Consider the following 17,958-nt stretch of genomic DNA (forward strand, 5'->3'; position numbering starts at 1 on the left):
TTGTTACAGCAGACACCTAATCAAGTTAAAACTGTTATAGTAGAAAATAATATGTTTCATACACAATACGTTACCATAATTCGTGTGCAATAACAATTGCATAATAACTTAATCTTTATGTATATTTTAACGAGGAAAACTAAATGATACTGTGAAATCAAATAGTATTTATTTTATTCGAGTACATTACAGTTGTACTTAATAAAATGGATAAACTTACATCATAAAACGCAGCAAAAATCATATACAAACCAATAGTTTGTTATTTATAAATCAATACAAACAATAATAGGTAGTTGATCATTGTTGAAACTGAGTTACACTTATTTAGTAAATGACTGTTGTACAAAGCCGATTTAACCTGTTTTTTTTTTGTTTCTATTAAAAGCTCTGTCTACAATAAAAAAAACTAATTTTCATACTGCCTTACACCGCCGATCTTACTGTCCAGTTCAAACCACTCAAACTATGACCTCTTTGACTTCTCCGGTTGCAAGTATGCACATTACCCGGTAACGGCCGTTTGTGCTCGACTTGAACTACACTGAGACAGTGAAATTCATTAGACAGTGAAATTGCACACCGCTCGAAAGACATTGGATTTTCTTACTAACCGTCGTCGAGACGCTGACGTGGAAAAATTCTTAGGCTGTTGTAAAATTCCGTTCCTAACCGTTTTGGCGAAACCTCGAATGTGTAACTCTAGCTGACTGTTGTTGTCGCCAGGATAAAACGTTGGCTTTATCAAAGTCGTTACCACGCAGGTAAGGGACATTTATCACTCGGGGAGTGCTGCCAGACCTACATAATAATAATATGGTAATGACGGCGTTCAAAGGCCCGACAGGAGGTTAGGCGAAATTTTATATTAAAAAAAGGCGCTGTCGTCAGCGATCAAAAGCCGAATCCGTTTTCAAAATAAACATCCCGAGAACACCAAACATACTCAGCCGGTCAGCTGATTCATCAACCGTCAATTTTCGTTACCTTTCCAACGTCTAATCCATTAATATTTTAAAATATAATAATAATTATCGGTTCAAAGTTTGAAAACTTTTTTACACGAACCGAAGATAATTCCAAAAGTCTGGGGGCAAGAACCTAATTAAAAGTTTTTAACCCCATTTATTGGTAGTATACAATTATTCTTCTTTATTAATAATTTTTAACAACGATGTAGCCGATATTGTTATGCTTATGAGAAGGGTTTTTATCAAAAATATAAGCTAATCACTTGCAATATAATAATATAATTCCTGAGAACTGTGGTCTACTCGTTTTTACTGGGGCTCCACTTCCACTTGTAAGTCCAAAAAGGACTTACAAGACAAACAGTGGTAAGTATGTTTTGTCTAAATACAAAGAACGAAAAATTTAAAGGCTTGTCGCAAGTATGGCAGAACTTTAAAGAAGGGTACCCCCCTCTGTACATTATGGGGTTACGAGGCTGCCAAAATACTGCAATCGGTGGGAAACTTTCACCGGCTTTTATAATGTAGCATTTCCGCATTACGGTGTGTAGATACACATAAGTAGAGTAAATTGATTATGCACGTACGGCTTTATCGTTTGCCTGTTTACACCCGACCGGGCGGCCCATTGGGGGGGGGGGGGTTCCCATTATTTCTAATCGAATGAGCCGCCTGCGAACGGGGTGTTATCGTTTGGTGGCATTTTTTTGTTTTTTCGCCAAAGATCACACGTCAAATTCGATAACGCGCGTTATCCCCCCAAGAAAAGTTCACCGAAACTCGATTAGCCGTCGCCCAGCCGTTGATGTTATTATATTATATTATATGCTAACACCATCCGGCAACAGTCAAGTGTTTGGCGCCCAAAAAAAGGAGGAGGGGGGGTTCGGGGAAAACGTTCTCGTCGGGTTTTCCCCTCGTCTCGTCTCTTGCCTTAGCTGTTTTTGGCCGAACGTTCCATTAGTGTAATGCAAGAGTGTGTGTACTCGGATATAATATGTTAACTCGGTCGACGCGAACAACCAAAAATGTATTCTGTTAAACTCGAACGACGTTTTCAAACACTACAAACGTGAACAAACATCCAGTGAAAAAACAAAAAAAAAACACTACAAAATTGTATAGTTATACTAGTTATAGCGCATAAAAATATGTAAAGAATAGAAATAAAATTGATTGCAGAAAAAAGTCATTTTATCCGTCAAATCCACGTGACCCGCGCAGTAATACAATTTTAAAAAAATAGCCTAATAAGGGGTAAAAATGTTCAACATAAACCTGTATTCAAATTAATTAATTTTATAGTTACGGCTAAAAAAATTTTAATTAAAAATAGAATTTAAAACATTATTTTTAACCGATATGGTCGAAAATAGATTTTTAAATAAGTTAAACGGCATCATGTGTATGTGATTTTTTTTTTATATATATAATTACCAAATATCCCTTTTTTTATTATGTTTTTCTGAGTGGTATGTATTTATTTTTTTAATTTAATTTGAGACTTAATTAGCCTCCATAAGACTAATAATTGTGTTCTTAACTTTTACCGTTTTACAGTAATAAATGCCGAAAATATGGAGCAAGTCAATAGAGATAACAAAAAAGATCAAATAGTATCAGCTAGTATAAATTCAAATTATATGTAGCATTCCTATTTTTACGTTTTTAGTTGTTGAAATTAATATTATTCTTATAATATTGTTATCATTGTTAATTTTTTATTATATTTGTTTTCTTAAAAGTTAAATATCCTAATCTAATTTTGTTTAGAATTTTCAAATTAAATTAAAACATTAATAAATTGATAGAATTGTTTATAAACGTGATTTTTTTTATTATTATAAAACCGTTTCAAAATGGAGATCCTCATCATAATTGTCGTATAAATTATAATTAAAATATGAATGAAATGCAATGTCATAATACATTTTTTACTCTTGGTAATTGATATTAATATTTCAGTGTTATTTAAATGATGAATACTATAAAGCCGTATCTCAAAATATTCATTGTTTTTTTAAATTAATAGTATTTCTGGGAAAGTTGCCTCATAGCTTTTTAAATTTATTTTTATGTGTTTTTCAGCAAAACATTTTTTCTGTGCATAAACAATATATTTGAATCACCTAAAGGTGCATTTATTTTCTGTTATCTTACTTTTCAAAGTAAAAATGGAAAACTGTAGTTTTTATAAATTGGGTGTTTATACTTTTTTTGGTCTTAAAAAGTACCGTCCATACTCAAATCGTTCAAGTGTTAATGAAAATGTAAACACTTTTTTTTCACAATATATACCTACGGTTACATTGTTTGGTTTGAATGAATTAGTTATAGAATATCATAACCTAGTAGGTAAGTCAAAGAAATCGAATCTCTTTACTAAATTAAATTCTGATCATTCTAAGTAGGAGTCATTTTGTCTAGCTTTTAAGTCTAAAATACCATCAAAAAGGCGTTTAATCATTGAAAAAATCGTATAAGTTAAAAATAGCATCTTAAAGCTTATAAAAATTAATCTGTAAATAAGTTGAAATGGTCGAAATATATTCAAACAAATATTTTAGTTTTTCTAAAATACTGTCTATGTAAAACTTTTTAAAACATGTCAGCTTTGAATTATTATTACATAAAAAATCGCTTTTGTTTATTAGGTTTCTCGGTATACTCAATTAAAGTGTTTTTATAATTGTTTGTATAATACATATTAGGTTTACTTTACATATTATATTTACCGAATTTATCTATATGAAATTAAAGAAACGGATATCGTGAAAATAATATGTTATAATGTAATGTTTGTCGTAGACAAAGTTTACTCTAAATATTAAATTTCGAAAAAAACAATTCGCAGAGTTCTTAATAAAAATACTGGGTGATTTATTGCAGATAGTATAAACTAAATGTTTAACATAAATTACTTTGAAATCATCCAAAACTGGTAAATTTTCAGCAAATTATTCTTAACTAAAAAAAAAATGTAATCAAATATACGTTACTATATTTTATGTTTGAAAAGTTAATAGAGCTGTGGAAAATACTAAAAAAAAAGTAGTAAGTATTTAGTAATTTTTTTGTAATATTGTAAAATAACAAAAATTTTTTTTAAAAAACGAACACTAACAAAATGCGATTATTTTCAGACGTTAAATGTCTTACCCTTGACGAAACACCCTAAGTATTAAAAAAAAAAAAACCCCGAAAGAATGACAATTATTATTGTGTTCTAATCGTAAAACTTGGGCACGTAACTCGCCGTTGCAGCAAATAAAAGCTAAAGTAAGTAAAAGGAATAGGAGAAAAAAAAGAATACAAATAAAATGTGTGCCCAAGACGGTGCACGCGGGTAGTGCTGACAAGTCAAATTGGACAAGATCGAGCCGATCATTCCTTTGAGCCGAAGCAATTGTCTTGTAATATATTCCGCGTTTGTAACGTTGCTTCTTCTTCTTGTTTTTTTTCATTAACCGTTTTCTTTTTTCGCATCTTTTTTATATATATACTTTTCTTTTTTACTCTACAAAGCCTTGCCGTTCATTATGATACCGACTGTCGCGAGACGAATTTTCCGAATAATCCGATCGATAGTCTTTTTACAGTGACTTGAGAGATCATCCGGAGTAAGTTTAATCATTAAATTTGTCATCACCGTGTACTGAAGATATTTTCTCTTTGACAGGAAGCTCAGAAGATGTTATTTTTACAACAGTTATTCTATTCTTTGGATGCTACCGATAAACGTTGACAAAACCAAACAAGATGTTATAAACCCTTCACTCTAAAAAAGGGTGGAGAAACATAGCCGCCTCACTGTATACATTATTAGTTGTGTTTTTCAAAGTCCCACGGATTTAATAATAATATGACAGTCACACACTAGTGTTCGGCCAGTGTGTCGACGACGGCATAACCCAACAAGGCGGAATGCATATTTTTATTGAAGAAAACACTGGAATAAACAGTAGTACTATACCATGTATTGGCAGAAAATCGCATTTGAAATTTTACAATCGTCGGGATGAGAAAAAGAATAAAGAAAAAAACACTCCGCACAATGTAAATAACAGTTTAATACAAATTTTCCGCCTAATGAATAATAATTTAATAACGATAAATAACGCGGACGGTGCATACTGTGTTTTCTTTTATAATAATATAATACCACGTTGCTTATGAGAAACGAATTCGCCAAGACGGCGTCCAAGGATTTGCTGGGATATATTTACTGCACCCTAAACGGCTTCTGTTCTTGCGACAACCCCCTCCCGAGGGAATTCAATAAATCATAATAGGATGTTAATAAAAGAAGGAATACCGTCGTCCAAACGATGTTTTATGTGTTTTCTTAGCCGTTAATGTCCGACGGCTTATTTTGAACCAAGACGATGCCTCATTTAATGTCCGCGGTAAATATTGCACCGGTGTACCATGAAAGTACATAGCATGAAAAATATTTTAATTAATCAGTTAAACGTCTGTCGACAGCTATTAGGACAATCCAAATTATGATAGCCGTTTAATTTTGATTATTTAACTTCATTCGACTTCAACGTATAAGACAATTTTTAACCACGGTGCGTCTTCGGCATTTCAATCGTTTACCAATCAGCAGTTCAAACCTTAAATCATCTTTTACTGGGTATCAATCAGTTTCGATATTATAAAATACATTGATTTTTTTTTGTGTATACCAGGAACACAATCAACAAAAAAAATGTACAGAATTTATAAATACTGTTGTATATAAGTTTGGTTATTTGGAAAATGGAGAATGAATGTATTGGTGAATTTTGTACTTTCGCCATAGTAGTTAAATAACAACTGTGTGATTATTCGTGTGTAAACAATGTTGTGAACGGCCACCTATACATTTCAAACAATGAAAAAACATTTAATACTTAAAACCGTAACAACATAGGCATAACACAAATTGTTATTTATTTGACTGAATAAAAAACAACGCGTTTTTATACGGCCATCGATAAGGGGGAAATATTATATTACCAAAGTGGATTTGACAAACAGGATCAGCTTTCGAACTCAGTAACCTGCCGTTGCTCTACCGCTCAAAGGGGATTCCGTTTTCAAAGGTTAACTATTAAAATTCCACATTTTAACCCCGCGTTAACGAATACCATCAAATGCATATTTTATAAAATTCCTGGTACGTCAACAGCTATTCTTCGCTTAAATTGCTTGTAATTATCACAAACTGTTGTAAGTTAGTTTAGTTATTACTTTGGGTAAAACTATACGGGCTTACATATTATTAATATTATTAATATTGGAAGCGTGCGTCAGACTGGCGAATAATGTACTTATTAGTACTTAACTTGTTCGTTGATATCGTGCATTCAGAACGACCATTTTTAGGGCTGTCAAGTTGTTATGAATTAGAATATTTTGTTAGATATCAAATTTGTCCATAAACAGGACACTGCTGACCACCGCCGAATGGCAGGATATGAAAAGGGGGGGGGGGGGTGGTGGTAACACCAAATACCGGTTAAAACCGCTAGCCACGTATACGGTAACAAACAACGGTCGAATAAACGGCGGCAACAACTGTTCTCCCTCTCTTCGTGGGTCGCTCTCTGTGCTCAAACACACGTCATTCGCGATGACACCGTACCGTATCATTATTATTGTTATTGTTATTGTCATAATAATAATGATATATTCCAACGGTTTGGAAACGCATTGTTACATCGGTCGTGGGTTATCGGTCATTGTCATATTGCTGGAACCTCGTGTATAATCGGACAAGCTAAAGTCCCATACCTCCCGGCCCCTTCACCAGCCGCACCACTCCCTTATAACGTTAAAATATTATGCACTACACGTTGCGAACCGCGTGTCTTCACAATATAACAATTTGTCAATATTTGACGTGCACGGCCGCTCATGCATACACACTGACAGTGACAGTGTTGCCAAATGGCGGGGAAAACCTCTCGACAAGTGAGAAATTGTGTAAAAAAAATTTTCATAGGGAAAAAGGAGAGATTTCTTTTTTGAAATGGAATTTTGCGTCAACAGAGTCAAATTTTAATTAAATTTCATCACTATTGTAATAATTTTTAATCCCTGTAGCGATAACATATACAACAATAGTTGAATTTGGAATTACCAGCACTGACATTTGCTAAACAGTAAAGTGTTTTGTGCTATTTAAAATAATGTAATGTTGCAAATGCACAAAAACTAGCAAATTAATTTTAACCAGCTTCATAATATCAACAGGTAATGAAGGGTAATAATATTCGTTTTCGATCTAAAGTAGTATTTTTTTTTTTGTTGAAAAATTGTGACCAAGAAAGGGAATATACTAATGCGACAATTGGCAACACTGCACAGTGCACACACACACACACACATGATATCATCTCTTAATATAATAATAACAATATGTAAACCGGGTAGACGGTCGAAAACCGTGAAAAATCAACTAGGTCTTTTGCCAAAATAAAAATGTAAAATAACGCGATTTGGCTTTTCTCTTTTTTTCAACTCTTCCCATCGATCCCGGACGTTCTTGTCGGAGTCAAGGATGGGGTAGAGGGGGTGGGTTAGGGAATGGGAGTGATGAGCCGGGATAGAAACAATCGTTTACGGACGGCTAATACCGATTTGTCTGTCGACGACGTATTGGCAATAAGCGCCGGGATCGGGTATCGGATGGCAAATCAAATTATTTCCCACAAAACCGTTTCGGTCCTAGCCTTCTACTGAAAAAAGGGACAAAAAGGTCGTCTAAATCCTCGGTGTTATCCAATTTTGAATCTCGCGTCTTCACCCTGGCAAGCAAAAATAGAACTAAACCAAAACACAACTGAAATATACCGTACCGACGCCGGATAACAACACCGCACCAAATCCGAAGATGAGCTGTTTTATTATTTTATGTAATTTTTTTTGCATACCATCAAAAATCGTACACCAAAAGTTCTTTATTGGGTAAAAAATTAAAAAAAAAACATCCCTTTCGCTTCAAAATCAAGAAAAACACAAACAAAATTTACACATTTTTCAACTTAAAATTATGGTGCTCTTTTAACTCAGTCGGATTACTTTTAAATTTGTATAGAATATTCCTCAATTTAAAGTACTGTCAATAAATGTTGATGGACCAAATTAATATCTAAAACATTTTCCCATAGAATAGGATGGACATTTTTTAATTATTTCACTTTGCGATGAAAAGTTCAGTTTCAGTTTTAGCTAACCAATTAACACCCGTTGTATTATTTTCAACGATTATTTTTATTCTACTGGAAAATATAAAAGGAAAGTTACTTTATAATAATATAACATTTTACTTGTGAACGACATAGCATGAAACGCATCATATATTATTATAATATCGTGTCTTCAACTTTGTAAAATATGTTAGGCAGAGTTGTAATACAACTTTTGAATATTCATGCGATTCTGGAGAACGCGTTGTAGTGAAACAATTCAAATTCGCAAGTACAATATTCTCAGAATTTCAAAATACCTTTGTACTTTTTTTTTTGTCTACAAAGTAAGTTTGTACAGTTTTATATTAAAACTGTTATTATATTAAATTTGATAAAAATATATAATTTCGAAAACGTTGTAGGTACGTGCAGCAACTGAACATGGTTGTTGTGCAATTCAACAATTATTGCTAGCATAGATAATTGACTTGAGCTGATGTTTTGTCAGAATGTAGATGCGTTATTTAGAAACCACATTAGAAAGGTTTAATTGAGAAAAAGTGGAAACCAGTTAAATCTGATGCAAATGCATATGAGAAGAAAGCTTACAAATTATTGCAACATGGATTTATAACTCTTTAAATGGCAAAATAGATTGCTACACCAGTTAATATTCCTTTGTTTGCTATTCGTTCTACGCTCTTGTTCTATTTTAAATTAATCCAAGTAAAGATTTAAGAACATTTTGATTTTCTCTGACTCTAAAACTAAGTCGGGGTCTCAAATTTTTGGGGAAAAAAACATATTATTATTATTATTGTTATTATGCAACCAGAACGACTACATGTATTATTATGGCCATTATTATGGTGGCAGTTTTTGGTTTCATTATTGTACAATAGGTTGTTCCGGCACAGGGCCGAATTTATCATTGAAAACAACATGAACCGTGTCGGAGGATAGTATTCTTGGAATGTGACGATTTATTTGCCATTCGGTGTAGAACAAACGCAAACGGATCCCGGATCCAACGTCGAGAGGTGGATATAAATTAAACGGGCACGGTTAAATGAAATTCACTGCGTATATTTTACACAATGGGCTTTTATTCGAAATCAAGCAAGCAACAGTGAAAGGTTAAAGGAATAAAAAAAAAATTACAATATCAACGTGCGGAACGACAAAAACCAGAGAGTGAAAAAATTCAACATGGCTGTGCGCGGCGGTCTAGAGATTTTACATTACACTAATAGCGATGGCGGCTTTAATTCCCCGATGGGACCGATTATTCGGATATAGATTATCCTGTTTTTAACCCAACCGGTCATACTTTACAACGTGAGCGAAATTTCATTTAACGAGAACTTTTTCTAAGAAAAAAAACCCCGTATAAAAGTACAAATTATATTAAACTATCAAAAAGGGTTTTTAATTTAAGTCAAAAATAGTTAGAAACACATAAACACACCAGGCAACAACACATTAATTGTCGAGGGTGATAAACCAGTTGAAGTATAATATTTATAAAAAAAAATTTTACAATCTACTTGTAACTAGAAATAAAAAAAGCATGGTATGTTATCCCAGTTGACTAAGAGGATAATTGCATATTAATGGCGTTCGATAAACGATTATGCTGGTAAAATTGAATATTAGAAATTGTATAACGCCATGACACATAAACAGTGCATACACACTCTAGCTTAATTAAGTTTTGACAATTAACATTTAGAACCACAGCGAGCTTTCAATTAATTTCAATGGCTTTTAAAATAATAATAACAATAATACAAACATACTACCTTTGCAGTGTGTTTATCGACCTGTGTGTTAATGACATAAAAAATGATAAAAACCCAATCGATAGTAGAGAACTACAACTCTAACAATACCGGCTTAAAGTGAACATATATTTTTGTTATCGAATGAATGCAATATTATTTGGAATTAAAACAGTTAAGACCGTCTTATATTTATGTTATTTTACCGTACATTTTTATAATATACAGAAAAGTAACATAAAACGATAATTATAATCTTCTAAGTTAGTCTGTAACCATACTCTACTATATAAACTACATTACTAGATTAATAGTATTTTTTTTCCACAGTATAACTGTTGTATTGATAATTTCTTTTACTTTTGACAATAGGACGTCGGCCGGATACAATGAATTGATCAATATAGCTTCCGTTTAATGCCAAGGTAAAACAAAAATATTAGAAACAAAATGATATATATATTTTATAAATTGGATTTTCTATGGATATTGTACGGTATTGAATGGTTTCCTTTGTAGGATAACCGAAATGGCACACTGGTTGTTTTTAAAGGAATAACAATACCATAATATAAAGCATCGACATAGAACGGTCTGGACGGGAAACAATTGAAAAAGGATTATAAACGTTTTGGGTGGACGTCATGTTGTGTTGTTTTCTGTATTATATTTTGTGTACACGAGTTGCACGTTCGAGATAAAAAATAAAAATACATATTGTGTGCACAATCATAGCAATGGCTTTGATATTTTTCGTGATACGTTTTACTGAAATATTATTTTATTAAAAAAAAAAAACAAAAATGTTTCTTTTTAACCGTTAAACCATTGATTGAGTGCTCACGCTCTAAAAAAAACAAAAAGTGTACAATAATATGATGTTAGAATTATTGCCTCGAATGCTAGAATATCGGCTGTGTCGACCTAACGTTATTTTCCAATGCCAACGGTTGCCATTAATTATGATCATTATATTGCTATCGTTGCTATTGTTTGTACAGTAATGATGTCAAATAGTCTGCCACGGCCAAAACCGCGTCGACACGTCCAACGCACAAAGACCCTTATAGTGGTCACGAATACGCCCATAACGCTCGCGAAGGGGAATATTATTATATTATATATTTGTCTGGCTTTCGACCGGCAGCAAAAAAGTCAAACAGGATTAAATTCTCGACACAAAAAAAAATTCTGTCAGCCAACCCGACGAGTGTCAATTACACCGTTTGTCCGTTGTTGGCTTTTGTGGTTAAGTGATATTTTTTTAATAATTACTCCTCTTTGAGTGTCCGATTGTAAACACAGACCGCATCACGCCGGCTCGTGTAAATACTACTACATTTTATAATAATAATTTTAAAAAACATATTGTTCACTCGAAAAGGGTGTAATCATTTTTCAACAGTAATATAATATTGTGTTCCCATTCGAAGTGTCCTCTTTGAACTTTGAAAAAAACTATGTGTATTTTTTTATAACGTGTTAACAGCTGTTGTTTTCAGTAAGAGATTGAAATGTGAATTTTACCCTGAACATTGTCGAAGAGTACCTACCTACACACTGACCTGTGTGATTTTGAACATTGAGTAATACTACATGGCTAGTGTGTACTGTATAAAATGTAATTATTCAGTCTCTACCTCCATGTGGCCGTTTGTTGTTGTCGGTTATATAAAATTACACTATTAGCGTGCTAACGTGCGTGTTCGCTTTTATGTGAAGACATGCCACACATTACGCCGAAAGTTATTATAACGGGTCAGGAAAACAAACATAATAATGTGTATATTTTTTCAGCGTCATAATAAAAAAAAAGGTGAACGAACGGAGTTGTTTGTAGTGTGTTTATCAAAACAGTACCAGTAAATTATACAACAAAAAACACAAATCAACGTATCCGAAACACGTTAATTCACTGTTGCCAAATAATGGGGAATTGTATCTACACGCTTGGGGCAACACTGGCCGTGATCTAAGACATTTACAAGGCTCGACACTTGAACCCGAAATCACACGGTTAAATAATAATTATTAAGTATGAAAAATAAGCGAATTGATTTTCGTCCCGGTGAAATAAATCAAACGAAAAGAGAGTTTTAAAAACAAAAACATCAAGTGTAAAAGTTTACTAATACGGTTTTTGTATGAACGCGGTCGAAGACTTGAGTTATTACAATGAAGTCAATAAATTATAGCTTTTCCAATCGCGTTTAATATAAAAAAAAAAATAATAATAACGTTGGGGCGAACAATAATAAAAGAAACGAAATTCATAACACGTTATGGTTTTAATTTAAATTTCACCCAATTTCATATGTTATGTTTATTGCAAAAATGTGAGTATACGCTTGTGAAAAATTGTACATCACGCTTCACTCCCCCAACAAATAGTGCGATAGATAAAAATCTAAATGGAAAATATTGAAATACTCTGTCGATATTTTTTCCAGCACGTAGCACCGGTGAAAACCACTTAAGATTATTTTTCCTGATAATATTCCCGGGAAAATGTTTAGTTTAAACGGGGAAATTAATAAATTGCAGTTGAGTATCGTTAGTGTACAGCCCCGTGTATAAATGGTGATGGTGGCAGTGTTAAGTTAAATAATATTTTCTACAATAATTATGGGTCCTTCAAATAATGGCTCGTATACCTACATTATGCGCACGGACAACAATAGGGCTTTTACTGTTTAACAAACTAGATAAGCACAGAGAATAACATGGAACTTTGTACGATATAGGTACTATGTAATAAAGGTATAAAAATATTATGCAGACGTTTAACGATTAATAATTTTTTATGTTTTTTTTTCATAAACTTCTCGAGAGACAAGACCGCGGCGTTAAACTTTCTCCATAACGCAAAGTATACCTCGTTAGATTGTTCGATATGAGGCAAAACAAGTAAATTTACCTACCCGACCATACCCGTGGCTTTCTCGTTATATTGTAAAAATAAATATATATATATATGTAGCTTTTTGAACGGTTTTTTTATATTTTCACGTTGTCGCGTTTTATGTAAATTTTTTAGGTGTATCATTATTGGTTCGTATTGGTAGCCTAAATGGAATACAGTATTATCATTTTTCGATTTAAATTTTAAATATACTTTCGATGCGAAACCGCGACGAGCGTTTACATCTCCTCCGGGCAAAAGATCAACACCGACGTTGACACAACAGTGATTTATATATGTATATATGTATTATCTCCTTCACTTTTATTGCCTCGTCTACAAGCTATGGAAAGTACTTACAGCCATAATGCAAGAGATGAGATTTACCAAGTACGAGCCAGTCACGCCATGTATGTCCCGGAGGATCAGAATAATTTGCATTTTCTTATCGTCAGCTCTCCGGCATGGTACATCAGTCACACTCTAAACTGGAGGCAGCCGACGGGTGCAAAAAAGACACCGCCGTACTTAGAGTTTGCGTTTCCTCGGTGGAGGTCTTAGAAGGCCGTGGATTATAATACTATGTTGCGCTCGAAAAGCATGAGTGGTGAAAAAAGTAGAGAAACTGATATGGATTTACAATCGGTTATGCATGATAATAATTGAGGAATGGACAACTTGTCCTTATATAATATTGTCGAAACAGCTGGAAAGAGGCGGCAGTTAATTTGTGGGACAAACATGGTAAAATTCGAGGGCGAAAGCAAAAATATATGTAGCTGAAACGAGATGGATATGCGATAAAGTTTATGAGTTACGCAGTTAAACAGATAAGTTGCTTAAGAACGAATTGAGATGATTTGGGCATTTTGGAAAACGGAGAACAAATAGAGTAAAGGTCTTTCTGGAGGAATTTAGTAGTAGAGATAGACAGAAATAAGTGTGGAATGCCGACATGTTGTCATTGTGTAAGGATGATTGATTTTTGTTTATCACTCATCGATTAAAAGCACAGACAAGTTTAGTGCTTTCTTTTAATTTTCAGGGTGAAGCTGCACGGTATAAACTATAAATCCAACCTGGTCAATTTGGTCTATTACACAGAGCTAATACAGTCGAATACTTATTACCTATTCATTTGGTATCCATTGGAATGATTGTAATGGCGACAGCATTCACAACCGAAGACATTAGGGGAACCGTCCAGTGTATACTTATACGATCGTGATGCCATATTAAAATATAAACAAATGACGATAACAATATAATAATATAGTATTAGAATACAGTTTTTTTTTTTTTTGTTAACTTGCATAATTTGATATATTGTATGAGGCCACGCAAGCAATGACCCGCGTCACATCAAACACTCCGGATGCCTAGTGGTCATTATTAAAAGGACATAATAAATAATAGTATAATACTTTCACGTGCTAACCGACCATTTAGTTTTGTAATAAAAAACAATTTATGTGTGTGTGAACGTGCCAAGGGAGTATGTTAAGTATGTAAACGAGTAGCAATAAACACTACCGGATAATTGACGGCCGGCGAATAACAATAATATTACCCTGGAAATAAAAAAAAACAAAACTAATTACGGCGCACGTACCTGGGAAGAAAACGTAGGTCTTCCTCTTCACGTACGGTGTGTCGGGTATTTTGAGTTCGCAGTCCAATGAAGATTGCATGTTGAGTTCCTCCTCGCTGATCAACACACTGACAGACACGTTGTAGTATCCGTCCTTTGAGCGGTTCATGTCGTTCATGACGTTGATCATCTCGAAGCTCCTGCGAAAACAACACAGTTTGACAAACGCTTGGACTAGTAATTATTGTGTATGCTTCTCTAAGTAACACAGATGGTGTGGAAGACACCGGTACAAAGAAGTAAACGCTTTTTATTGACACACACACACATGTCTTTGTCTTGGAGCCAAATTTTTTTTTTTTTTTTGCTTCATTCCACCTGTCTTACCCTCCCCTCTCCTTATCTCACGTTGCCCCTGTTCCACCATCTCTTCTTCCCTATTTCACAATCCCCTCCACGTTTGCATATTGCGCGTTGACATATTGTACACAGTCCGAGTTGAACTAATTGTATAGTGGAAAATTGCATGTTATTTTATATCCTGTTCGTGAAATGTTACCGTGTAGTTTTGAAAGTTGTGAAATCAGTTTTTGGGAACTATCAGAAAAAGGGCGTAATCGACCGAGTCGTATTGAGGGCCTCTAAATTGAAACCTGTTGATAGTGTGAAACCGAAGGAAGAGAGCAAGTGCGATAGGGTCGAAAATAAAAGCCAAAAGTTAGTTCACTCCACTACGGTGAGGGGGGGGCCGGTTTATAATAAAAAAAATATTCAACGACCCCGCGGGGAGGGTGTTTTTTTCGAAACCCATTTTGTCCCGACCTCGTCTTTTAATGGATTTTCCGGCGAAATCGGAAACAAATAAAATTTACATATCCGGCCCATTAACCCGTTTAATTTCAATCCCGAGGGAGCCCCGAGTACATGCCACCTGTCATACGCCATTATGTCCCATTAGCGGTGTTCAAAATCCTACCCCGAAAATTGGTCGAGTCACCCCAGTAGAACAGTGGACACAAATTTGTTACGCTTATACCAATACGAATCGGGAAACTTGAAAAAGACAAATGCTTTAGAAATGTAATAAGTAGTGTGGAGATATCAAAGACGGGCTGGCTAGTGATTTGTAGTAGCGTTCATACCTTTAGGTGAACAAAATTTACCATTGACCTCAACATGAGTTCAAGTTACTCGACTTCATTAGAGGTAAGAATTATTTAGTTTCTCATCTTTTACCATTAAACTGCTTAAATAATGTTAATAATAAACGAAAAGTAACGGTTATTAAAATAATTGATATAAAAGAGAAAAACAATTGTTATGTGAAAGATTTGAAGTTCACTTAACATTATTGTCGACTAAATGTTAGCATTTGAAATATAGAATATAAAAAAAAACTGTTCAATTACGTTATAACTCAAATTTGTATAATACTTTTTTACTGTGCTAGGTTGGGATTGTATTGGGTTTTTTTTTCGTTAAGTAAGTATACATTTGAAAACCAGATGTTTTCTACTTTCAGTGTAAGATATATATGCTTATGTAAACCGATGAATGCCGTTGTGTTTACATAAGGGAGTGACGATCGTACCGAATTTTGGCCGCCTACACAAAAAAAAAAAATAAGAGCGTTAAAATACAAACTTAAGTTAGTACGATTTATATGTTCGAAAATGGCATACTATAATACTTTTATTTGGACGATCGTGATACTTGTAATGGTTGGACTATCGAGAGCAGTACCCACAGACACCGAGACTGAATCATCTGAAGGTAATTTAAAAGACGAATTTAATTATGTTCAGGCGCTCAACAGAGGTAGTTTTGCCAGCGACAAAATAGATATAGAGGAGTTTGGAAAATTTTACAATGTAAAAGATATTCTATTAACAACTATACGGGAGCTTGATTGTAACCTTACATACGATATGTTGGTTTTTATGAAGGTAATGACCCCGGAAAATTACAAGAATGAGGAATTGTGTAATAGTGTTGACAAGGCGTGTCCGAATTGGGCTCAGCATATGTTGAACGCCAGAATTAACAGTGGTTTCCCGTTAAGGGAGTGTCCGTACACGTCGTGGATATTTTATCTTTACGTGAAAGGAATGCAATCGATGGCCGTACTTGGAAAAACAAATGAAATGATTATCCTTCACGGTCACATAGAGACGCATTTGAAAGATCAAATGAAACAACAATGCGCCAATGTGTGGCCTAGAAATCGCCAATACGGTGCATACGTGGACGAATTGAATAGCTTAGACCAAATTTCAGCGTTCGAAAAGCTTACAGAGTCATGCGCGCACCTCAGCAAACTCAACAGCGTCGACAGTAATCTCGATTCAAGCTTATATATTAACAACGTGACGGACAACCATGACATTATAAACAATTTGCTTAAGGTTTTTGGAGATGTGGCTAGCCGATATCGAGTTATGAGTAAGCTAGATCGAACAATGTATTTAGCTAAGAATCGTATTCAAGAAACGTCGTTGCTGTGCGATTCAATCCGTTTCCTCGAGCGTGTCCATTATTATTTTATGCAGATGTTGAAAACTATAATGTTGCGCATATGTTGGATATGTTTGAACGACCTGAAATCGTTGAATAACGATAAGGTAGCCGAACAAGTACAATTATTGTTGTACAAGCAACATTTGAACGATTTTGCTGACTTGTTGAAATTAAAGAAGGACGACGATTTGATGGTACTCATTGCCGATAGTTCGCATAGTTCTGTGACAGTAAAAAAACGAATGTCCATGATTATGAGTTTACTGGAAAAATACAATAAAGAAGAGGATGCAATAATTTTCGAGGATCAATCACCTGCGGCCCTAAAGACATTAGGGGAACGAACATGTGTACTACTGGATATTGCAAGCGGTTTCGACTATTATATTGAAACACCATCTTCGATACGAGTAATTATTCTGCGTGCAGAAGTTTTTGTAGAATATTTAAAAAACATATTGGATGGTGTAAATTTTAATACTTTGCAATCGTTCGGGGAATTCAACAGACTTGTTCGGGAAAAGGAATTTGTGTGGTAAATTCAAAATAAGATTATATTTTAAGTAAAATACACTTGTTGAATATTAATACAAAACAAAACTTTTATGGTTTAATACCGAATAAAATATTTAAAAAAAAAAATGTTTTTAAACTAAATTCCCTCTTTTTGATTATAATATACTCTTTAAGTTTCTGTATTATTAAAATTGCTCTATAATGTTAAGAAAATATGTGTAAAAACATTTACATAATTTTAATAAATTGATTTCTCGCTTAAATATGGTTTCAAATATTGAACTAACATATTATTATTATACAACATACAATTATACATTTTAAACTCTCAAGCAAACCCTACCGAATAGCATAGATTAATATTATCTTTTGTTCGGGTGTGTACCTGCATTGTGCGAACAACATCTGTTGCTCATATGTGTAATTGGATTTTTTTTTATTAAGAGAAGACTCACAAAGTACAAACGTAAATCATTCAAATGAGTTGAATAAAAAAAAA

The 17,958-nt window shown here is 33.8% G+C and overlaps 1 protein-coding gene across 1 annotated transcript in view; it reads right to left on the minus strand.

The window, feature by feature from the left end:
* Window positions 1–17,958, minus strand: part of LOC126839680 (uncharacterized) — a 190,374-nt gene that overhangs the window by 20,289 nt on the left and 152,127 nt on the right. The window contains exon 6 of the mRNA XM_050575088.1: window positions 14,448–14,626. Coding sequence (XP_050431045.1) covers window positions 14,448–14,626 — 179 coding nt within the window. The remainder of the gene's footprint in view (window positions 1–14,447; window positions 14,627–17,958) is intronic.

This window comes from Adelges cooleyi, unplaced genomic scaffold (assembly GCF_023614345.1).
Source record: "Adelges cooleyi isolate 19-005CV unplaced genomic scaffold, UGA_ACOO_1.1 ACOO_flye_CR_arks_rails_tigmint_CR_PRNA_307, whole genome shotgun sequence".
Taxonomy (NCBI): domain Eukaryota; kingdom Metazoa; phylum Arthropoda; class Insecta; order Hemiptera; family Adelgidae; genus Adelges; species Adelges cooleyi.